A 24,487-nucleotide genomic window follows, 5' to 3' on the forward strand; every position below is an offset into this window, starting at 1 on the left:
TACTGTAAATCTATACTTGAGGTGCATTATCATTAAATATCTTATGTTAGTGAGATAAAATCCACAGGTGTAACGAAGGGCCTCACTCAATTAAGAAACTCCAGACTTTTGTGAAGGGACTAGATAGATGTAATGAATTGGGTCTAACTTCAGTATGTCATCATACAGTACCAGTCAAAAGTTTGGACACCTATTCATTCAAGGGTTTTTCTTTATTTTTACTATTATTTTAGAATAATAGTGAAGACATCAAAACTATGAAATAACATATATGGAATCTTGTAGTAACCAAAAAAGTGTTAAACAAATGTATTTTACATTTGAAATTCTTCAAAGTAGCCACCCTTTCCTTTGATGGCAGCTTTGCACACTCTTGGCATTCTCTCAACCAGCTTCATGCGGTAGTCACCTGGAATGCATTTCAATTAACAGGTGTGCCTTGATGAAAGAAATTCCACAAATGTACTTTTCTTCTGAATGTGTTTGAGCCAATCAGTTGTGTTTTGACAGGGGTGGGGGTGGTTTTCAGATGAAAGCCTTATTTGGTAAAAGACCAAGTCCATATTATGGCAAGAACAGCTCAAATAAACAAATAGAAACGACAATCCATCATTACTTTAAGACATGAAGGTCAGTCAATCTGGAAAATTACAAGAACTTTGAAAGTTTCTTCAAGTGCAGTCACAAAAACCATCAAGCGCTATGATGAAACTGGCTCTCACGAGGGCCACCACAGGAAAGGTAGACCCAGAGTTACCTCTGCTGCAGAGGATAAGTTCATTAGAGTTAACTGCACCTCAGATTGCAGCCTAAATAAATGCTTCAGAGTTCAAGTAACAGACACATCTCAACATCAACTGTTCAGAGGGGACTGTGTGAATCAGGCCTTCATGGTTGAATTGCTGCAAAGAAACCACTACTAAACAACACCAATAAGAAGAAGAGACTTGTTTGGGCCAAAAAACACAAGCAATGGACATTAGACCAGTGGAAATCTGTCCTTTGGTCTAATGAGTCCACATTTGAGATTTTTGGTCCCATCCGTCGTGTTTTTGTGAGACGCAGAGTCGATGAATGGATGATCTCCATGTGTAGTTCCGGCCGTTAAGCATGGAGGTGTGATGGTGCTTTTATGGTGACACTGTCAGTGATTTATTTAGAATTCATGGCACACTTAACCAGCATGGCTACCACAGAATTCTGCAGCGATACGCCATACCGTCTGGTTTGCGCTTAGTGTTACTATCATTTGTTTTTCAACAGGACAATGACACAACACACCTCCAGGCTGTGTAAGGGCTATTTGACCAAGAAGGAGAGTGATGGACTGCTGCATCAGATGACCTGGCCTCCACAATCCCCCGACCTCAACCCAATTGAGATGGTTTGGAATGAGTTGGACCGCAGAGTGAAGTAAAAGCAGCCAACAAGTGCTCAGCATGTGTAGGAACCCCTTCAAGACTGTTGGAAAAGCATTCCAGGTGAAGCTGGTTGAGAGAATGCCAAGAGTGCGCAAAGCTTTCGTCAAGACAAAGCGTGGCTACTTTGAATCTAAAATCTATTTGGACTTGTTTAACACTTTTTTGGTTACTACATGATTCCATATATGTTATGTCATAGTTTTGATGTCTTCACTATTATTCTAAATAATAGTAAAAAAGAAAAACCCTTGAATGAGTAGGTCTGTCTTTTGACTGGTACTGTATATTCATGATATACTACCATAAATACTATAAATTCAATCAAATTGCCAATGGTGTTCAAGGTATCCATCTTCAAGTATGAAATTCTTTGAGGTCCATTTACCATGATCAATCTAAGGTGATCAAAGCCTCTCAATTAAAGAGAGGAACATGATCATTCAAATGTTCCACTGCTGAATCATAAACTCTTTTGTGCTGGGTTGCAATTCCTGTCCATGTCCTTGTTGTCCTTTATCAACGCGTGAAATACCTGGAGAGGAGAGAGCAAATCTTAGCATAAAACTGCAACCGGTCATTCTTTTTAGGCAAACACAATAAATAAACACCTGTAGGTGGTGCTGGGTAGCATACATTTCCACAAAAAAAGCAGACTATCATACAGGTTCTTTCCAATTTATTTCTGTAACTGACATACACCGAGTATACAAAACATTAAGAACATCTGCTCTTATCGATGATATACAGTAGACTGATCCCTTATTGATGTCACTTGTTCAATCCACTCCAGTCAGTGTAAATGAAGGGGAGGAGACTGGTTAAATCATGATTTTTAAGCCTCGAGACAATTGAGACACGGATTGTGTATGTGTGCCATTCAGAGGGTGAAGGGGCAAGCCAAAATATTTAAGTGCCTCTGAACAAAGTATGCTAGTATGTGCCAGGCGCACTAGTTTGTGTCAAGAACTGCAACGCTGCTGGGGTTTTCCACGCTCAACAGTTTCCTGTGTGTGTCAAGAGTGGTCCACCACCCAAATGACATTCAGCTAACTTGACACAACTGTGGGAAGCATTGGAGTGAACATGGGCTAGCATTCCTGTGGAACGCTTTCGACACCTTGTAGAGTCCATGCCCCAATGAATTGAGGCTGTTCTGTGGGGCAAAAGGGAAGGTGTTCCTAATGTTTTGTGTACTCAATGTACATTCATTCACCTGTAGGTGGTGTAGTATATGAATTGTTGGACCCAACAAGTACAAATCTATGATAAAGATGTCTTCCATATAGCAGTGGCTGAGTTATGTGTAATTTCTAAACTGCTCCTGGCCACACATGTCCAGGGACTGGACATAACTACAGGCTATTTTTGAGGAATTCTGGGAGCATGACCCAGTTCACTCAAAAGGCTACAGAAATGGCTTCAACCCAACCACATAATAACATTATTGTATGTTTATTGTCACACCGCGCAAACATATCCATTATCTCAATTTCATGTCTTCTTCTGTTTCGAGGAACTGACCTGGGACCATTTTCTGTTTCCATTGAGCATGGGCGCGGCCGCAATGCAGGCGAACAGCCTATCTGAGCCTATATCCTCAGGGAGGCGTGTCAGAAACTGGGCGCTGCGGATGAAATCCAACTGTAGGAGCACGTCCTCATACAGACGCAGAATCCCCAGACCCGTCCGGAACAGGAACTCCTCGCCGTCACGACAGAACACGTCCCACACGCGACACGCCACGTCCAATGGCAACGACTTACTGTACAGAGTGAAGATCCTGTACACAGACACAGAAGCATGCATTCACAAATGAACGAATGCAAGCAAGTTCAACACACACACACACACACACACACACACACACACACACACACACACACACACACACACACACACACACACACACACACACACACACACACACACACACACACACACACACACACACACACACACACACACACACACACACACACAAGTGGCAGTTAGAATGGTGAATGCAGATTATTTAATCTAGAGTTTACAGTAGCTGTGCTCTTATAACTGTGAATACTGAGCTGATAGCATGACTGGAACTAAAAGTTGAAGGCCACACTAAAGAGAGCTGCTACATACTTTCAAATGTTCACAGAGATCCCATAGGTACTTACCAGTCTATGAGATAGAGATCTGGGGTGAGGTTGGAGCTCTGGAAGTGGTTAAATAGTCTTGGGAGGTTCTCTTCAAAGAACACCTCGAATGCAGCAAAGTATTTCAGCATCTAGAGAAGAAGAACGGTAGCGAGAGATTCAGTGACGACTAACTCAGTCCTGTTAAAGTCGTTTTAGAGAGAGGACAATTTTCCACAGTGGCCCCTGTGGAAGTGGGCCTCACCAGATCATGGTCCACTCTGAAAAAGGCCAGCTGACAGGGTTTGTTGAGCAGGTTAGCGAATGCGATGAAGGCATCAGCTTCCTCCAGGTTGAGGATTAACACTGCAGCTATGAAGGACATGCCCTGGACCTGAACGAGAACAGAGCCGCCATTTCACTTAACAACCCCCGCAGTATGGGAGAGAATAAGGACAAAGAGTGCTGTTTTGACGTGTTACTCACATATCCCACGTCAGGTCTGTAACAGGTGTAGGCCCCCAGCACACTGTGGAGGAGATCATGATATGGCCCACCCTGTGGTGGAAGACAATCAGAGGATGAGAAATGCCATGGAGCGCACACACTCACTCACTCACTCACTCACTCACTCACTCACTCACTCACTCACTCACTCACTCACTCACTCACTCACTCACTCACTCACACGGGGTAAGACATTTACTGTACCTTCTGGAAGATAAAAAGAGGGGGGAATGTGCGGGATATGTCCAGCTTGATCAGATCCAGACTGGACTCTCTGTCTGCCAGTGATGCCCCATCTCGGATCGAAACACGAACAAATTATGTTAAAAACATCATAAGAGAAAGGATAAAACGGAACCATTTCAGTTTGCTACAATAAACTGATCTCCAGCTTGTCTGACCTCTCTGTATCGTTGTTTGTGCATGATTGGCCGAGTAACTCAGCAATCAATGACCGATAGAGACACTGATGCAGTGCCAATATTTTGTAACCTAAAACGATGCCAAGAGGAGACAGGCTGCAAATTTCTCTGTTCAGCTCTATTAAATCCTGTTGGATCCATCTCCTAAGGCTCTCGTTGGCAAAAACACAGTCTTTCTAATGCGCTACAGATGTTAGCGCTTTGAATGTGTCACTATTGACTCTCAGTACTGGACCAATGGGCAGACAGTCTGACATGATGGTAGAAACAGGCGCTTTACAGATCACTAGAGGAAAAACAACAGAAAGCCTTTGCACCAAGCCTGCAAATGGCTGCTGAGTGAGGGGGATTTGTGCAGTAATGTGACGCCAATGTGGCGGCAGCACTGCTAAGTTTTAGTTCCACAATGTGTCAAGGACCTCAGATGTAAAAGCAACAAGAGGAAATAGCTTTGTCTCAAACAGGAAGAGAGGAGAATGGATGTGTGTGTGTTTGAGGCTGAGATTCACAGTCTTGTCCCCTGAGGGCTCCCCCACCCCACCCCCGCCTCAGACCAACCGTCAGCCTCTGTTTCTGAACCCGTCTCACTGAAACTCCTCCATCTCTCCTTTGCTCTGGAGAGGAATATTTCATACAGCTCTGTAGAAAAGGAAAGAAGATTACTCTCTCAATGAGTCAGGATGTCTACTTTGCATTTTTCTGTAAACCACAAAGGCACTTTCTGGCAGTGAAACATGGAGGCAATCCAGAAATTCCTTCCACTTACAACACAACAGACTGGTACATCTACTCCAGCTGAAAGTGGGGAAAGTGCATGTTTTGTTAGAAAACAAACAATACCCGCGCACTACATTTTTAGATGTACAACGTTGGCCATGTTAATACATTCCAATGTACTTTATGTGTATTGACACATAACTTGACTTTGTATGTATTTTTCTGAATGCAAATCTGATCCTATTCTGCCATTGGGAATACTGAATTATGCTGGGCGTTCTAGGAGTTATGACTATTGAAACACCATTACATACCTGGGGTGATGTTGAGCTCGTTGCCTATGGCCAGGCTCCAGACCTTTCCTCGGACGTTGGGGGGCAAGCCCTGCCACCAGAGCTCTCGCACCCGCCGAGTGTTACGCCTACAGGGGGACACAAACAGACTGGCATGGGCCTGCTGCACATGGGAGCCCTGACCTATGCCTACAAGCCTATTGACCGACTGGTTTACTGACCAAGTTACTGACTGGCTGATTGAGTCGACTGGTTCACTGACTGATTGGCTGTCTGGCTGGCTAATTAAATGACTGGCAGAAAAACTGACTGAGTTACTGACTGAATACTGTACCAGAGGAGGCTCCTCAGAGGGTGAAGGACCGTCCCCTCCTCATAGCTAAAACCAAATCATTGATTAAAACACTGTTTTGCAATGAAGGTCTACAGTAACATCACCAGCACTCTGTAGGGTAACGCCATGGTGAAGCCACAGGACAGTTAGCGTCTAACCTCCTCGGGGTACATTGACTTCAATACAAAACCTAGGATGCTCTTGATTTTCACCCCCTTCCATAGACTTACACAGTAATTATGACAACTTCCAGAGGACGCCCTCCAACCTATCAGGGCTTGCAGCATGAACTGACATGTTGTCCACCCAATCAAAGGATCAGAAAATTAATCTAGTACTGAAAGCATAAGCTACAGCTAGCTAGCACTGCAGTGCATACAATGTGGTGAGTAGTTGACTCAAAGAGAGACAAAGACAATAGTTCAACTGTTAACAAATTAATTTCTTCCAAAATTAAGGAGAAGCAAGAGAGAGATTTGGTAGTATTTTAGCTCATGAATGCAGCTAGCTAGCTAGTTTAGCCTACTCAAACACTCGGCTCAAACAGAGAGGGATGCTATGTCAGCTAGCTGGCTATGGCTATCCAACACTGGAACTCTTCCAAGTCAAGGTAAGCTTTTATTAAGTTATTGCCACCGGGGCACACCAGTGTAACTGCTAAACTGCTTTCTGACTGTACACTGTACTGCATGACTATGATGTGACAACAATGTAGGCTGTGTGTAGCGGTTAGCGGTCAATGGTCATGATTTGAAGGTTTGGCCTGGAAAGTTTTTTTTGCTTGGTCACAGACAGCTGATGTGTTGTGCACTGAAGTCCACAAGCGAAGGGGAAATGTGAGAGGAGGAGAGCGCGTAGATAGTTGGGAGAAGGAAGTATATATACAACGAGCAAAGTGATCATGCTGTTTTTATGTGGCTGCTATGAAAGTGAACTGTGTTTGCATGTGATCAGGGGTGTATTCATTTTGCCGATTCGGTTGAAAAATGTTTCTTAAGCGGAAGCAAACGGAATGAAACGGGGATAAAAATAACTGAATTTATCCAATAGAAACTATAATTTGCAACTATTTGGACTAATGATTACACCCTAGATCAGATAGATGCAGGCAATAATTTGCAAGGAGGTATTGAATGTGTCACTGTCTGTCATCTTGATTACTCAAAATTCTCTATCTGTGCACCTACGTTGTAAACTTTCATTCATAGGCTAGGTTGTAGCAACATCATGATGGGTAAAGGGAAAATTAGAGTATCATGTAGTAGCTGAAACCTATCGATGTTACATTGAGCTGGGTGAATGGAATATGAATGACAGTCATCCAATGTGGCTGTAATAGAAACAAGGCCATGCTCATAAAAAATGTATCATCATCCCTCATCTTAAACGGCACCGACCGCCACTGTACTGACTGGATACTCTCCATCGCTTCCCCATGCCAGTGGAGAGCTGTTTAGCAGGAAGTGACGAGCTAGCTAACTCACATGTTTTCCCAGTTGGGCAGGATGTCGTTGTTCCAGACCACCATGGCGTTGGCGATGCTGTCCTCCTGCTTAAACCTCTCCTTCATCTCTTTCCTCTTCCTCTGGGCCTCCTTCAATTCTGTGGGGAGGGGGGCACAAATCCTTTGGTTACACTTCATAATAACTTTGAATGAATATGCCATTAGAAATGCTTATAAATGTTAACAGATGCTTGTAAATGCATTTAAAAAAATATCTATTTTATTTTCCTTCTGCTTTACAATTGTTATCATGATGTAAAGTGGCAAAAGTATGTTCAAGTTCTGGCTTTAGCAACGGCTTCAACTGACAGAATGAGCGAAGTAACATCTGGAGGTCTATACAGTGGACAGGTCAAATGTGGCTGACCTCCATTGCACAGCCTTGAAAAGACAGTGAAATGGAAGGGGTGAGAGAAATGCATTAACAGTACCTCTCTTCTTGGCCTCGGCCACCATCTCGTCATACTCCTGGCGGTGACGCTGGGCCTCCTCCACAGACTTGGCAGGAAGGTTCCTGCCGAGAGAGCAGAGGAGACACGGTATCAGTGTCTGTCAGTGTCAATTTCACCGTAATCAGTGCATATCACATAACCGAGGACACAAAATGGTTACTTTTAGTCAAGTTCAACACATTGAGGATTAAAGAGAGACTTTGCCTTGCAGACAGTGTGTTTGTTATGGTTCAGGCAACACACTCAGATTTCATATATCTATTCTTAATGAGGGCCTGGGGTCTTGGATCAGAGAGAGCAGCTGAGGTGACCAAGGAGTCTCACAGACAGAGAAACTCAACACCACTTGTTTTTGGATGATGTGTGCTTCTCACTGTGTTCTTAATAGACACCACACCCTGACCTGAGCCTAGTTGAAAATAACGTAGTGTGTGTAATATAGATCCAGTGCCTTGCAAAAGAATTCACCCCCCCCCCCTTGGCATTTTTCCTATTTTTTTTGCATTACAACCTGTAATTTATATGGATTTTATTTGGATTTCATGTAATGGACATACACAAAATAGTCCAAAAGTGGTGTGTGCATATGTATTCACCCCCTTTGCCACGAAGCCCCTAAATAAGATCTGGAGCAACCAATTACCTTCAGAAGTCACATAATTAGTTAAATAAAGTCCACCTGTGTGCAAACTAAGTGTCATATGATCTGTCACACCACAACAAACCTGCCAAGAGAGGGACGCACACCAAAACTCATGGACCAGGCAAGTAGGGCATTAATCAGAGAGGCAACAACGAGACCAAAGATAACCCTGAAAGAGCTGCAAAGCTCCACAGTGGAAATGGGAGTATCTGTCCATAGGACCACTTTAAGCCGTACACTCCACAGAGCAGGGCTTTACAGAAGAGTAGCCCAGAAAAAAATAAGAAAACATGTTTGGTTTTCGCCACAAGGCATGTAGGAACCTCCCCAGACATATGGAAGAAGGTACTATGGTCAGATAAGACTAAATGTAGCTTTTTGGCCATCAAGGAAAACGCTGTCTGGCACAAACCCAACACCTCTCATCACCCTGAGAATACCATCCCCACAGTGAAGCATGGTGGTGGCTGTGGGGATGTTTTTCACCGGCAGGGACTGGGAACTAGTCAGAATTGAAGGAACGATGGTTGGCGCTAAATACAGGACAATTCTTGAGGAAAACCTGTTTCGGTCTTCCAGAGATTTGAGACTGGGATGGAGGTTCACCTTCCAGCAGGACAATGACCCTAAGCATACTGCTGAAGCAACACTCAAGTGGTTTAAGGGGAAACATTTACATGTCTTGGAATGGCCTAGTCAAAGCCCAGACCTCAATCCAATTGAGAATCTGTGGTATGACTTAAAGATTGCTGTATATCTTCGGAACTCATCCAACTTGAAGGAGCTGGAGAAGTTTTTCCTTGGCAAAAATCCCAGTGGCTAGATGTGCCAAGCTTATAGAGACATACCCCAAGAGACTTGCAGCTGTAATTGCTGCAAAAGGTGGCTCTACAAAGTATTGACTTTTGGGGGGTGAATAGTCATGCACGCTCAAGTTGTTTTTTTTGTCTTATTTCTTGTTTGTTTCACAATAAGAAAACATGGTGAAAAAAAAAAGTGGTAGGCATGTTGTGTAAAACAAATGATACAAACCCCCTAAAAATCATATTTTAATTCCAGGTTGTAAGGTAAAAAAATAGGAAAAATGCCAAGGGGGGTGAAAACTTTCACAAGCCACTGTAGGTCTAACCTTTCTCAAAACATTTGGCCTTTTCCCTCTGCAAGGACTGGAGGGCATAATAAACAAGAACAGAGGAACAGACAAAGAAATGGAAAGATGTGACTGAAATAAAGTGGAGAGAGAGTCAGAGGGAGAGATAGTGTGGACTTACGCAGGCCTGTCCTCCAGTATAAGAGCTGTGGTGGACAGTGGCTCAAACTCCAGGTTCTTCCTCCGGCCCAGTTGAGGCTGAGTAGGGGACGTCCCAGCTGACGTTCCCCCAGGCACAGCCTTGCCCACCCTGGCCTCAAACTCCTGCAGATACATCAAAAACCTGAATCCCTATAGGTACTAGAAAACACAGCCCAAATACAGGTCAACTAGCCTCTTGGGTTTACATTTGAAAGGGAGGAAAGATAGTGGCTTTAGCCGTGAGGGGTGACAGAATCAGCTGACAGGCTTGTGGAAATCACAAGGCCCATGCAGGCAGCAGCCTATGTGTCTGGGGAGGGAGAGAGAGAGAGGAATTAGAGAGAAAGAATGAGGGGACTAAATAGTGTGTGATGGTTGGGGGGGAGAAAATGGAGGAACTGTGGAGTGTGTGATGGTTGTTGATGACTGTGGAGAGCGATCTGGAGAGAGGTCGAGAGAGAGAGAGCATCCTTAGGGTGTTACAGTTTAAGTCAGAGGTTTACATACACTTAGGTTAGAGTCATTAAAACTAGTTTTTCAACCACTCCATACATTTCTTGTTACCAAACTACAGTTTTGACAAGTCGGTTAGGACATCTACTTTGTGCTTGACACAAGTCATTTTTCCATCAATTGTTTACAGATTATTTCACATAGAATTCACAGTATCACAATTCCAGTGGGTCAGAAGTTTACATACACTAGGTTGACTGTGCCTTTAAACAGCTTGGAAAATTCCAGAAAATGATGTCATAGCTTTAGAAGCTTCTGATAGGCTAATTGACATCATTTGAGTCAATTTGAGGTGAACTTGTGGATGTATTTCAAGGCCTACCTTCAAACTCAATGCCTCTTTGCTTGACATCCTGGGAAAATCAAAATAAATCAGCCAAGACCTCAGAAAGAAATTGCAGACCTCCACAAGTCTGGTTCATCCTTGGTACGTGGTACGTGGTTCATCCACGTACCACGTTCATCTGTACAAACAATAGCAAGCAAGTATAAACACCATGGGATGACGCAGAAATTATACCGCTCAGGAAGGAGATGCGGTCTGTCTCCTAGAAATTAAAGTACTGTGGTGCGAAAGGTGCAAATCAATCCCAGAACAACAGCAAAGGACCTTGTGAAGATACTGGAGGAAATAGGTACAAAAGTATCTATATCCACAGTAAAACGAGTCCTATATCGACATAACCTGAAAGGTTGCTCAGCAAGGAAAGAAACCAATGCTATAAAACCAGCATAAAAAAATCCAGACTACGGTTTGCAACTGCACATGGGGACAAAGATTGTGAAATAAAAATAGAACTGTTTGGCTTTAATGACCATCGTTATGTTTGGAGGAAAAAGGGGGACGCTTGCAAACCAAAGAACATCATCCCAACCGTGAAGCACGGGGTGGCAGCATCATGGTGTGGTGGTGCTTTGCTGCAGGAGGGACTTGTGCACTTCAGAAAATAGATGGCTTCATGAAGAAGGAAAATTATGTGGATATATTAAGGCAACATCTCAAGACATCAGTCAGGAAGTTAAATCTTGGTCGCAAATGGGTCTTTCATATGGACAATGACCCCAAGCATACTTCCAAAGTTGTGGAAAAATGGCTTTGGAGTGGCCATCACAAAGCCCTGACCTCAATCATATAGAAAATTTGTGGGTAAAACTGAAAAAGCGTGTGCAAGCAAGGAGGCCTACAAACCTGACTCAGTTACACCAGCTCTGTCAGGAGGAATGGGCCAAAATTCACCCAACTTTTTGTGGGAAGCTTGTGGAAGGCTACCTGAAACATTTGACCCAAGTTAAACAATTTCATTTAATTCTTAAAATAAATTGGTGATCCTAACTGACCTAAGACAGGGCATTCTCCTAGGATTAAATGTCAGGAATTGTGAAAAATTGAGTTTAAATGTATTTGGCTAAGGTGTATGTAAACTTCCGACTTCAACTGTACATCATGAGTCATGTCTAAGGGGTCAATAAATGCCCCTGATATTCAATGTGTTTGTTTCGTGCAAGTTGGTGCATTGACTATTTAATAGACCAAGTGACTAGATGTATCACCTCAGCTCCACTACACAAAACAAGGCTTACATTTGACCTTTCACGATGCATGAAACGGCTACTGTATGGATGTCAATGGCTACATTGTCTTGTGTTGTGGCTCCTTCAAGACATTTATGGGTAGTAGTTACAAAGGGGGCTATCAGAAGAAAAGGCTGGTAAGGACTGGGGAGGGGAGTGCCGTCTCAGGAGAGTGAGATTTACCAAAACCAGTTAAGAATATCAGCCACCACAGTAAAAGTGGAGAAATAGGCACGGCTTTTTAACCATTTGATTGCTGCTGTCCTATAGTACTTAGAAAAGGTCAGAGTTGAACTGTGTTTAACCAACACCAATGCTTTTCTAGAGGCACACTATCATATATAATCACAAAGTGTATACCAGAAAAGCATATAGATCTCTGGGACCACTTGTAATGTCAAAGTGTATCTACAATCATCATGTAATCAACTGTGTTTATTAATAAATGTCAAGTCAAATATATCAATGTAAGGTAAACCAAAAATCTTAGCAATTCTTAGTCATTTTCCCGATTTCACTAATATCATCAAAATCAATCAATCATTGCATATTTTTGGGCTCATGCAGTAGTATTTACCTAATTAAGTAGAAGATTGTTGAAAAATAATGTTAAAAAGTAACATCTACATTCTTAAGACACAAGTTGAAAATGGTACAGTAGCTGCTTCCTGTCATGTCATTTTGAATTATAGCCGTGTAAAAACACTGGTTTTAAATGTCCAAATTCATAATCAATATGCTGAAATAAGTTGAGATACTGCATGTTGAAGACCAAGACATAAAAATGACTCCCTACACACTTGTCACGCTTGTGTTCAGATTCCTTGTATTTTGCTAAATTAGTAACTTAAAAACTGCTCATGCATCAACATTTGTCAAGCAGTCACGCCAGACAGAAATTGATTAGCTTGTTCTACTGTAATCAATAGCGTGCACAGAGGAATCAATCACATGGATATTGTATGTAAATCAATGGTACTGGGACAATTGTCTGCCGCTACCATTTTTCGCTCTTCTGAAAGACAAACGACAACGACCTTGGGTATACTACCAGTCAATAGATAAGAACCTGTCGTGGCCATTTATCAACTCATCACCCTGTGGGACAAAGTTCACGGTAGATGACCAATACGAAAAAGTAAATAACAATGGATAATTTCAACAAATAATTGCTCCACAAGGTAGTTCTACATAGTGATGGGTTGGTTCTCATTTGAGTGACAGCTTGACTGTCAAATCTGTGTATTTGTTTGTGGCCAGAGGCTTTTAGAAAGAGTGCGCCCTGATTTTCCCATTGCCATTTGAGTTTGAAAAGGACAACCACGTTCTTACATGCTGACCACAGCACTTGAGTCGCATGCGCGAGCGTCGCAAAATAAATGTCCACACATATGTTATTGAATTATCGCGCATGTCTATGTAGCCAGGCGCTAAAAATAGAACATGGTTCTATTTGTAAAGCACAACGTGCTGCAAGTCCTGCCTCTCCCATCTCCTCATTGGTTTTTAGGAGCATATACCTACGTGCCATCTCCTCATTGGTTTTTAGGAGCATATACCATCGTGGGTGATTGAAAGATGAACTGACGTCCACACTCCAGTTCAGTCAGTTGTGGTAATGCACCTTAAAGTTGGTTGCCAACCGCCATATAAAGTCCAAAGAAGAAGAAGCCTGAAGGAGGAGAGATTACTAGAAACAAACTCGGTTGACCGTTTTATCTGTGGATTAATTGTCAAAGTAGAGGACCTTGTGCATTTCAGGTAAAATAACAACCCAATGTTTATTTAGCAACAGCAAGCTCGCTAGCTAAATTGCTATACATCTTAAATGCTTTTCGACCTGTCCCCAAATTAATATAATTGGTTCAGAGTTTGTTTTGATATTTCAACCTGCGTGTCCTGATCGCGTCTGGTGTAAGTGGACAAAATCAACTTGCGCGCATGCAGTCTGGTCAGCATTGTTAGAAATGCGACAGACAAGCGCATATGATAAAATCAATGGTACCAAACCAAAGATATTAATTTATTTAAATCAATCGATTTAGTGTCATCTTGATGACTATAAATGTTTATATTAAGTTCACCAACCTGAGGTTAAAATGTGTAATTTCACTTGGTGGCTTGAGGTGAAAATGCGAGCTTGTGTAAGGTAGTAACACAAACTGCCCACATTAGGGAAATTTGCGTATTATTAAATAACTGAATATGGCAACTCAACATGTCAATTTCGGACGTTAGAATATGTTGCCTAGTCAAACAATTGCAACAATGACATCTATTTTTCACTCATTTAACCATTTATAGTTTTTTTTAAATGCCCTCAAACACAATTTAACTCGGAGCTCTAATATAGTTTCCATTGTGTCTGTGTAGCTTCCTGAACGTTCGCTGTCCATAATAAGGAATACAGGCAAATCGAATAGATCTATCACATTTGAGAACGTATGTAATGGAAAATGGATCACAACACTCTGGATTTCAACATTTTGAGCCACAGAGTCTATGAGCTGCTGGAGCTATGGCAAGAGTCTCAGAGACCTTGTGATTGTCGAAGATTACTTTGATACTGCATTAAATTATGATTATTTTTTCCCCCAGCATGCATTTCCCCCTACTCTGTTAGTACTAGGGTGGGCATGGACATGAGTTGTATGGTCAATGGAAATGGTTGCTTAGCAGCCCCATGCAGATAGGAGATTGAGAAGATGACTGAAAAGGAAACTCGAGAAAGTCCATACCCCTGCGCTTAAGAGATTTGGTGTGGACACAGACGCGAGACCATCTGGAGTACTCTCCTGATGAAAGAAGAACAACGTTTAAACTCAGTTCAAAAGTGTCTATCAAAGTGTCTATCAAAAAAAGAAGAAGAATAATGTCAAGTAATTCAGAGTAACCACTTTATTTGGATAGTTGAAATGTTACTGATGGTCTGTAGAGCATCTACAGATGGACTATCTATTAACCCTATCCCAAACCTTAACCCTTATCCTAGCCCTAAACTTAACCCTTATTCTAAACCTAACAAACCTTAACAGACAGTTTGTTGATCGTATGACCACCTGTAGAGCATCTACCGATGGACTATTCGGACTATCCAGATAAAGTGTGACCCTTCAGTACACATCCAATCCACATAAGCAACTTTGCCCTTTGGCACTGGTAAGGAAGATAGGCAACTTTATTGAAAAGGCCTCTGTTGGAGATGCAATTCAATCCCTACCCCCTGCAGGTAGAATAACTGCATGAAGGATCAACCAATCACCTGAGCTTCTATACGGCACATTTCTGGAACACATTGCAGATGGACCCTCTGACACCTAGATCCCTACTCTAACCTGTGTAGCTCACTCTAGATGAGGTCACTCTCTTTTAGTCATAATCTCAGTAGGACAGTGAGGCTTATAAACGCTCATCTCGTCTGCAGCTGTATGTACTAGAGTTGAGTGCACTACTAATCCAGTGAAGGGAAACATTTAACTGGCTTCAGTGTCTGTTTCTATCCAGGCATGAAATCATGCATTAGTGCCTTCAATGACTGTGGAGACGGACCTGTACCTGCATGGCAGAGTAGGGGAGGGAGACAGGGAGTGAGGAGAAGAGGGAGAGAGAGGAAGGAAGGACATAGCCAGGGGCTGAGGGCAGGAGATGGGCATAATTCAAGCTCAATCGAGGCTCAACACACCAGGCAAGAGGCATACACCTTGAATAAGACCTACTCTTTACTCAGGCAGCCAGCCAGGCAGCTAGCCAGCCCCAGGGACAGAGCCAGGCCCCAGGGCTTGCCAGGCTCCACCCTGGATGACCTGAACCCTACTCTCTCGTCAGTGTTGGGAAGGAGTAGGCCAAGTACAGGCCAACTAAAGCCTTTGTCACACCACTATATATAAGCTCTGATGCCATTATTACCAGGCACTCTATTATAGGATTCTCAGAAGAAATGATATCTGACGTTAAAGAATCTACTCGAGCTGTGAGCATGAGATGCTATCAGTGTGCTACCTGGTCAGACAAGTATAGGTGAGTTGTCAGAATAGGGCGCAGGGAATGATTGTTATGCTGTGTCATTGCGTGTTGCACAAGGCTGCAATTTTACTGTGTCTGTTTCAAGTGACAACTAGTGAATCGTGTGATACAAAACAAAAGGGCTGCAATGCAATGTATCATAGGTGAAGGAGTTGAACAGAAGGGGTGTAAATGACTTGGAGATTAAACAGTTGTATTCCTTTACTTTCTTTAAAGCATTAAGCCATGTTAACAAACTGAGGTTAGGTACGTAAAGCTGACATAATCCCTATTCATTAGGGTTAAGTCCTGACTAGCACGTGGGAAAAAATGATCTAGGCTAAATATTAAGCTCATGGCATCCACCTCGACTTTACTAGTACATTCCTAGATGACGCACTTGCTGGAGTCCCTCCAGGCGGGGTCAGAAAGCTTTCTCTCCCGTACACAATACTTTACAGGAAGTTAGGTCAGTTAATAGGTCTGTGAATAACTACTGTACCAGTGACATCGGGGCCAACATTCAAAAAGCTTCTCAGAGTAGGAGTGTGGATCTAGGATCAGTTTTGTCTTTCAAATAATAATGAATAAGATTATATGGACAGGGATGACCTGATCCTAGATCCGCACTCTAACTCTCATATGCTTTATGCATACGGGCCCAGGGCCTCCATGTCAATGAAATCCTTTTCATTATGATCTAAAAGACACAGCTGATCCTAGATCAGCACTCCTAATCTGACATGCTTTATTCATGAATATGGGCCTGGGACACCAACCTGCTGTATGGTCCTGGAGTCCTTGGGAGCGCTCTCTCTCGCGGGAACCTTCCCAAACAGCTTCCAACCAGGAACATCCTGAGACGGACCCTTCGGCTCTCTCTGCTTCTTGGGAAATAAACTCCTGACCAGACAGAAAAGCCAGGACAATGAGTGGGCAATTTTTAATGATGACACACTTATTTTATTCCCCCTGTCAGCTAAACGGTTTTGATGAGTCGACGTACTGAGAAATCAGGGTTATTAAATGTCTTTCTGAATCACTTCCTAGATCGGACAAAAGTTATACTGATATGGTCAGTTCAGTTGCCACTGAAGGAGTGATATGCAGCCACTCTTATTTAATCAATTGGATCAATTTCACCTGATCCTATGCGGGGCCATAAACCTAGGGGTTACCACTTCACATGAAGGTTTACAAAGGAGTTATAAAGTAGCTCATAAACTGTTTTATTATATTATATCAATCAAATGTATTTATAAAGCCCTTCTTACATCAGCTGATGTCACAATATTATTGCTACCAATCTTGGTCTAAGTATTTATTAGAGATGTATAAACTATCTTTGAACTAATAATGAAGTGTTTCTAATTCATTTGCACCTACTGTAAAGTGTAACAACCCAGAGGATGTCCGTGTGTGGGAACACCGTTACTACAGTATTCACTGCAGCTGGCTCCATTTCCACCAGGTCTCTGCCTGCTCTAAATGTTGAATGAGACAGAGGCCTAGTTCTAGTCGCTGGCTTTGTTTGTTATGTCTTGGTGTGCCGTTACAATACCAATACACAGTTTTGCAAGGCGAGGAAGATTAATGGCAGTGACTGCTGTTTTAAAGGGTTTAAATTGCATCAATAATATGGCTATACGGAGTATAAAAGGCTAACCTTGATGTAAAGCGAAGTAAGCACACGGTGACAAAGTTTGTACCTCTCGTTCCTTGCTGAAAATGCACTTGTCACCATGCAAATAATCTCAGCCAACAAATACAACAACTCATTTACCTGCCAAAATACTCAGCAATGCCGGGTCTTTTGGACTGTAAAGCCAGTTCTGAGGGGTCTGCCGAAACTACACTCAGGCCCTCTGGTATATCCCCTGGGGCAGACTGACGTCTGCTGGACTCAAAGGTGTTCCTGGAGCTCAGACTGACGTCCATGAATCGGCGGTCACTGTGGCCCTGGGCCCCCAGCTCCGCGAAGGTCTCCCCATCCTCATCCCCTGGACTGAGAATGGTGGAGTCATAGCTCACACTGTTGGGCACAGTCCTGGTCCTGAGCGCCTGAGGATGGGGTCTGGAAGAAAGATCATCTCCTTGGTGATCAGATGCTGAAGGTTCCTCTCCCCGAATGGTGTCTGGTTTAGCACTGACCCTACAGGGGTCTTTCGTTGGTGCTGTGCTTGATGGTAAACCCTGAGAGGTGAGATTGGATGTAGCACCACCAGATAGATCTCCTGCTACGTTAGCTTGTGTCCTAGGCTGGGCCCCGGCTCCGTCAGGTTCCACTCTGATATTGCAGGATTCGTGATGTCCCTCCCTTGCACTCATTGCAATTGAGGGTTTTTCACACTGTGTGTTAGAGAGACATGTTGCAGCTCCATCCAAAATAATTGTTACAACTGTCTCTGTGTGTAACTTGGCGCTGCTGTGTCCTATAAATAATCCACCATTTGCCATTTTGGCCTCCTTGTCAGGGGTCATACTCCAGTTAACCGGTCGCCTAATAACAGCATCACTGCTGAGGGTGCTCTGAATAACACTGTCTGTGTCCCAATTCGAGAGCCCCTCTGGAACAGTCCGGGAGGCAGCTGTGCAGCTTAGTTCAAGCTGTCCATTGCAGGAGTGTGTCAATGACTCTACAGTCTCAGCTGCTGTCACAAAGTTCAATGGTGGATGACAGGCATCTACTTCTTCTGCAGAGGATTCCTTGTTCTTCTCTGCCAGTGAAATCCTCTGGAGAGCATTCCCGTCCATTTCCTCTCGACTCACTGCAGCGACAGCAGAGGAGTTCCCTGCCTTGGCGCCTACCATTGTTGACACAGTAAACCCGTTTGTAGATGAGTCACAACCTGGCTCAGGAATAACACAATTGCTTACAGTGCCACCGGATGGACTGTCAGTAACTAAAACCGTGGAACGGCCAATATCCTCTCCTACTTCACCCGACTCCCTGCTGTCACTGCAACCCGTTGTGTCCCTGCTGACATGTTTAGAGATACGAGCTGCCGCTTCGGCGGTACCGCGAGACAGCGGCTGGGTGACATATGTGCTGCTGGTCCCCTTTTCGTTCGCACCAACACAGAAAGCCGGTGGAGAAGAGACATTATATGCCTTTTCCATGTCATTCACATTCCCTACACCACTGCTCCATAACAAAAACGCTGTGGTGGCTGGTTCAGCTTTGCTTGCTCTTTCCCCGTTTTTCCTTGTCTAGCTATTATGCCTATCATGATCTCAGAGAGCATCCCTCCTTACAGAATGACGCATAATCAAAATACGGTTGCTATTCCGAGCGACGGCGGCAGGAAAAGGGGGAATATCAGTCGCCTGGTCGTGTATAATTTTTGTTATTAGAAAAACCGGCAGCCGCCCCCATTTGGGCGGTGAGCAGGAGCCATTTTGAGATTCCAATGACGTAGAAGAGGAGAGCAAATCACCAGCCACGCAGACAGAAAATATGGGATGAGGGGACATCTGCTGTCCATACGGAGCTATAACACGCCTGGTTTATCCCGAGACTAGTTTTTTTAAAGCACAACGCGCAAGTATTCAGGCTTCGTTGGTTCAGCACAAGTATCCCGTCTTTTGTAAAGGAACACACAACAATGGAGGTAGGCTAAGACCTGGAAAGAGTTGATCACTCAATAGGCTACAGTTGAATTTGGTTCACTTCATATACACAGACCACCTGTAGAGCCCAGTTTAGTTTCAGCACCATGGACAGCGCCAATGAAATAAACCACTTGGGCAGTGGGCACTGATTCGTCTTATTTACCTGTAGATGTTTAGAGGCATCTAAATAAGAGGCTATGCCTAGGGACATCAAACGTTCACCCTGCTGCACAGAGGACAGACCCTATAGTCCTGGGCCTTAGCGTCAAAAATGTGACGTGGCGGATTCACACGTTAATTTACCGTGGCATGTGCTCATAGGACCTAGAATAAAAATAATGTATCTTTCATCTCAGTGTTTCATAATTTTCCAAGAGGCTGAATCTCACCGGAGAAAGCATCGGAGTGAGCAAAACAGCGCCCCTCTGTCTCTTTATGTGTATGCCATCTATCTGATGCTATATGGCCAAAAAAGAGTATGACATCGTTGCCGCCCCTAGTATTGAATGCAAGGGAATTTTTAAAAAAAACATTAAAAAATCAATAAATAAATAATAAATAAAAAAAACATATAAAATAATTGCTAATCAGACTTGAGCGAAACTGAGTGAGCTCAACTGTGAATGGGGCTGGAGCACCAAAAAAAAGTATAAAGGGGAGCCAGTTTGGATTTGGCTTCACTGCAAACACATCACATCAAGAGAAATAGGTAATTGACAGAAAACACTTGAATTGTTGCATCTACTTGTGTTGTTGTCCTCCAGTGGGTAGCTAGCTAGCTAAAATTGTCCCTTTCCTAAATTAGCCATGGTTTAACTTAATTCTCCTTACTGGCCAATGATTATAATGGCAATTCTGATCCAACCATAAATTCATACATTGTGCCCCTGGCCTGAGAGGATGGAAGTTCAGTATATAACTAGATGTAGAAGGCTAATGTTAACTAGCTAATGTTGCCCATGAAAGGAAGTTAGGCTAGCGAGCAAGCATTTTAGCCAGGTTGCCTAGGACAACAAAATGTAAAAGCGTGTACTGTATGACAGACTCATAGACAGTGAAAGAGAGGATGGCATTGGCATTTCTCTACAAGTAAGGTGAGTCAACATGTTATTTCTACTTGCACGTGCCAACATACACACACACACACACACACACACACACACACACACACACACACACACACACACACACACACACACACACACACACACACACACACACACACACACACACACACACACACACACACACACACACACACACACACACACACACACACACACACACACACACACACACACACACACACACACACACATATAAATCAGAACCATGGCAGGCCACATCATATTTAGCCTACGTTGATTGGTATAAATGGTTTCTGATATCTCTAAGTTGTCAATGTATTAGACTAAGCAGAAGTGATTTGATGATGTTGAAGTATTGAAGTTGAAATGGTACTAGAATAGTGGAGGCAGCTCCTGTTTTACGTGGTTCTAAATCAATAGTTGTTAAGTTGTCCAAAAATGTTGGAAACAATAACTTTCTTGACCATGGCTGTAGGTCATGTAACTGTTTGTTACATGCAATATGCTTTGTAGACTTCACCGGACAGATGTTGCTCTCCAGTTTTGTGATGAAACAAAGGAGTGGTTGAATTTATTCTGCCACTGTGTCTTCTTATTATCTCGGCCTTAGGCCTACATATCACAGTGGCAAGGCATATGCACTAACAGGTTATAGAGTGAACAAAGCAATTATCACAACACAGGTTGTAATATGGCTTTTTCTCTGGCTTGGCTTCCACAGTGATTTAACCCACGCGCTGCTACTGGCGCCACATTTGGTAGAGATGCTCTTTGGGATTTACAGTGCCTTCAGAAAGTATTCATATCCCTTGACTTATTCCACATTTTGTTGTGTTAGAGCCTGAATTAAAAATGTATTAAATATACTGTTTTTCTCACTCATCAGCACACAATACAACCATAATGACAAAGTGAAAACATGTTTTTAGACATTTTTGAAAATGTTTTGAAAATGAAATATCTCATTACATAAGTATTCACACCCCTGAGTCAATACATGTTAGAATCACCTTTGGCATGAATTACAGCTGTGAGTCTTTCTGGGTAAATCTCTAAGAGCTTTGCACACCTGAATTGTACAATATTTGCACATAATTCTTTAAGCTCTGTCAAGTTGGTTGTTGAGCATTGCTAGTGTGCTAACTTTACAAGGAATATCCACAAGCGTTTCAATGTTCATTTACTTTACATACAAACAGTGTAAAGCCATATACAAATGGTAGACAACAGGAGAGCGATATGCCCAACTCAACATGTGGTAGTGTCATGTTAATAATGTAACGACTCTGGAGGGTAAAGGTCACGGTCAACACCAATGTCCCTAATAACAATGCTCCCATGAATAGTAACAATACTATATTGCAGTTAAGTACACCACATATTCAGTAGGAATGATTTGTAGAGTAATCACAATATTATCGCTAGACAGCCATTTTAAATCAAAACTGTAACTAGGCCACTCAGGAAGATTCAATGTTGTCTTGGTAAGCAACTCCAGTGTATATTTGGCCTTGTGTTTTAGGATATTGACCTGCTGAAAGGAGGTGTATGTTGTGTATGGAGGTGTATGTTGTGTATGTTAAAAAGCAGACTGAACCAGGTTTTCCTCTAGGATTTTGCCTGTGCTTAGTTCTTGTCATGCAGGTGAAAGAGGACCCAAAAGCGACTTAACAGAAACAGAGTTTATTTAAGTCCAAAACGGAATAACAGAAATCCTCTAGACTTGTAGAGGGGAAACAACTGGAGAAGCGGCCACAGACTGCAGGTCGCTTCGGGTAGGCGCAGGCCGTAGTCGACAGAGACACCTGCTCACACGCAGCATCTGATGAAGGCAAAAAACACGACAGGACAGGGCGATACACAATCACGGCAAAAACACGACAGGACAGGGCGAAACGCAATCACAGCATGGTGAATACAATACAAGGAACCGACGGGACAGGAACGGAACACAAAGGAATAAATAGGGACTCTAATCAGGGGAAAGGATCGGGAACAGGTGTGGGAAGACTAAATGATGATTAGGGGAATAGGAACAGCTGGGAGCAGGAACGGAACGATAGAGAGAAGAGAGAGCGAGAGAGTGAGAGAGGGAGGGGGAGAGAGAGGGCTAGAAGGAGGGAAAGAACCAAATAAGACCAGCAGAGGGAAACGAATAGCATGGGAAGCACAGGGACAAGACAAGATAATAAATGACAAACATGACAGTTCTATTACGTTTTTATTTATCAACAACAACAAAAACTCCCTAGACTTTGACGATGACTAACATACCCATAACATGATGCAGCCACCTGACGCTTGGAAATATGAAGAGTGGTACTCAGTGATGTGTTGTGTTGGATTTGCTTCAAACATAACACTTTGTATTCAAGACATAAAGTTCCTTTGTTTGCTCCATTTTTTGCAGCTTTTCTTTAGTGACTTATTGCAAACAGGATACATGTTTTGGAATATTTTTATTCTGTACAGGCTTCCTTCTTTTCATTTAGGTTAGTATTGTGGGATTAACTGTTTTTGGATTTCCACACGTTGGCAGCTGACCAACATGCGGAGGTAACTATGCGATTGATTTCCGCACACTGGCAGCTGAGAGTGCCTGGAACCCGGAATCGCTGTTCGACACATTCCTGCATGGAGTATCGGAGGAGGTTAAGGACAAACTAAGGACAAGCCCCATCTATCTTCAGAGTTCGTACTGTGAGATGACCTAAACTGGGACATGCTTAACACCCCGACCGTCCTACAATCTAAGCTAGATGCCCCCAGTTTCACACAAATTATCAAGGAACCTACCAGGTACAACCCTAAATCCGTAAACATGGGCACCCTCTTAGATATCATCCTGACCAACATGCCCTCTAAATACACCTCTGCTGTTTTCATCCAGGATCTCAGCGATCACTGCCTCATTGCCTGCATGCATAATGGGTCCGCGGTCAGACGACCACCTCTCATCACTGTCAAACGCTCCCTAAAACACTTCAGGGAGCAGGCCTTTCTCATCGATCTGGCCCGGGTATCCTGGAAGGATATTGACCTCATCCCGTGAGTAGAGGATGCCTAGTTGCTCTTCAAAAGTGCTTTCCTCACCATCTTAAATAAGCATGCCCCGTTCAAAAAATGTAGAACTAAGAACAGATATAGCCCTTGGTTCACCCTAGACCCCAGACAACCCTTGACCAGCACAAAAACATCATGTGGCGTTCTGCATTAGCATTGAATAGCCCCTGCGATATGCAACTTTTCAGGGAAGTCAGGAACCAATATACTCAGTCAGATAGCTAAGGCTAGCTTTTCCAAACAGAAATTTGCTTCCTGTAGCACTAATTCCAAAACGTTTTGGGACACTGTGAAGTCCATGGAGAATAAGAGCACCTCCTCCCAGCTGCCCACTACACTGAGGATAGGAAACACTGTCACCACCGATAAATCTACGATAATCGATAATTTCAATAAGCATTTTTCTAAGGCTGGCCATGCTTTCCACCTGGCTACCCCTACCCCGGCCAACATCTCAGCCCCCCCCGCTTTTCCTTCACCCAAATCCAGACAGCTGATTTCTGAAAGAGGTGCAAAATCTGGATCCCTACAAATCAGCTGAGCTAGACAATCTGGACCCTCTCTTTCTAAAATTATCCACCGAAATTGTTGCAACCCCTATTACTAGCCTGTTCAACCTCTCTTTCGTATCATCTGAAATCTCCAAATATTGGAAAGCTGCTGTGATCATCCCCCTCTTCAAAGGGGGAGACAGTCTAGACCCAAACTGTTACAGACCTACATTGGGGCAAAAAAGTATTTAGTCAGCCACCAATTGTGCAAGTTCTCCCACTTAAAAAGATGAGAGAGGCCTGTAATTTTCATCCTAGGTACACTTCAACTATGACAGACAAAACAATGAGAAAAAAAATGGAATAAAATCCAGAAAATCACATTGTAGGATTTTTTATTAATTTATTTGCAAATTATGGTGGCCCAGATGTTTGTCCACCTCTGTCGCCT

The 24,487-nt window shown here is 43.1% G+C and overlaps 1 protein-coding gene across 2 annotated transcripts; it reads right to left on the bottom strand.

Moving 5' to 3' along the window:
* Positions 1 to 1,619: 1,619 nt before the first annotated feature.
* Positions 1,620 to 19,203, bottom strand: tbc1d12b (TBC1 domain family, member 12b). 2 transcript variants are annotated; one of them, XM_046356716.1, is made up of 14 exons: positions 17,566 to 19,203; positions 16,562 to 16,685; positions 14,519 to 14,575; positions 9,676 to 9,818; positions 7,741 to 7,823; positions 7,290 to 7,407; positions 5,493 to 5,599; positions 5,020 to 5,100; positions 4,244 to 4,335; positions 4,019 to 4,090; positions 3,798 to 3,926; positions 3,575 to 3,684; positions 2,943 to 3,201; positions 1,620 to 1,953 (listed from the first exon to the last, which is right to left on the bottom strand). In XM_046356716.1, exons 1-14 carry the CDS (start codon positions 18,900 to 18,902, stop codon positions 1,882 to 1,884), a joined length of 2,784 nt encoding a protein of 927 aa, XP_046212672.1. In that variant the 5' UTR covers positions 18,903 to 19,203; the 3' UTR covers positions 1,620 to 1,881. The 2 variants fall into 2 exon arrangements, with proteins under 2 accessions (XP_046212672.1, XP_046212673.1); XM_046356717.1 differs by lacking the exon at positions 14,519 to 14,575 and having other exon boundaries at positions 17,566 to 19,202.
* Positions 19,204 to 24,487: the final 5,284 nt, after the last annotated feature.

This window comes from Oncorhynchus gorbuscha, linkage group LG07, assembly GCF_021184085.1.
Source record: "Oncorhynchus gorbuscha isolate QuinsamMale2020 ecotype Even-year linkage group LG07, OgorEven_v1.0, whole genome shotgun sequence".
Classification (NCBI taxonomy): Eukaryota; Metazoa; Chordata; class Actinopteri; order Salmoniformes; family Salmonidae; genus Oncorhynchus; species Oncorhynchus gorbuscha.

Coding starts and splice junctions, on each gene's coding strand:
- tbc1d12b (XM_046356716.1), bottom strand. CDS start 18,902: ATGGAAAAGGCATATAATGTCTCTTCTCCACCGGCTTTCTGTGTTGGT. Junction 16,686..17,565: donor ATTGCTGAGTATTTTGGCAG/GTAAATGAGTTG, acceptor CTGTCTGGTCAG/GAGTTTATTTCCCAAGAAGC. Junction 3,685..3,797: donor TCAGAGTGGACCATGATCTG/GTGAGGCCCACT, acceptor CTTCTTCTCTAG/ATGCTGAAATACTTTGCTGC.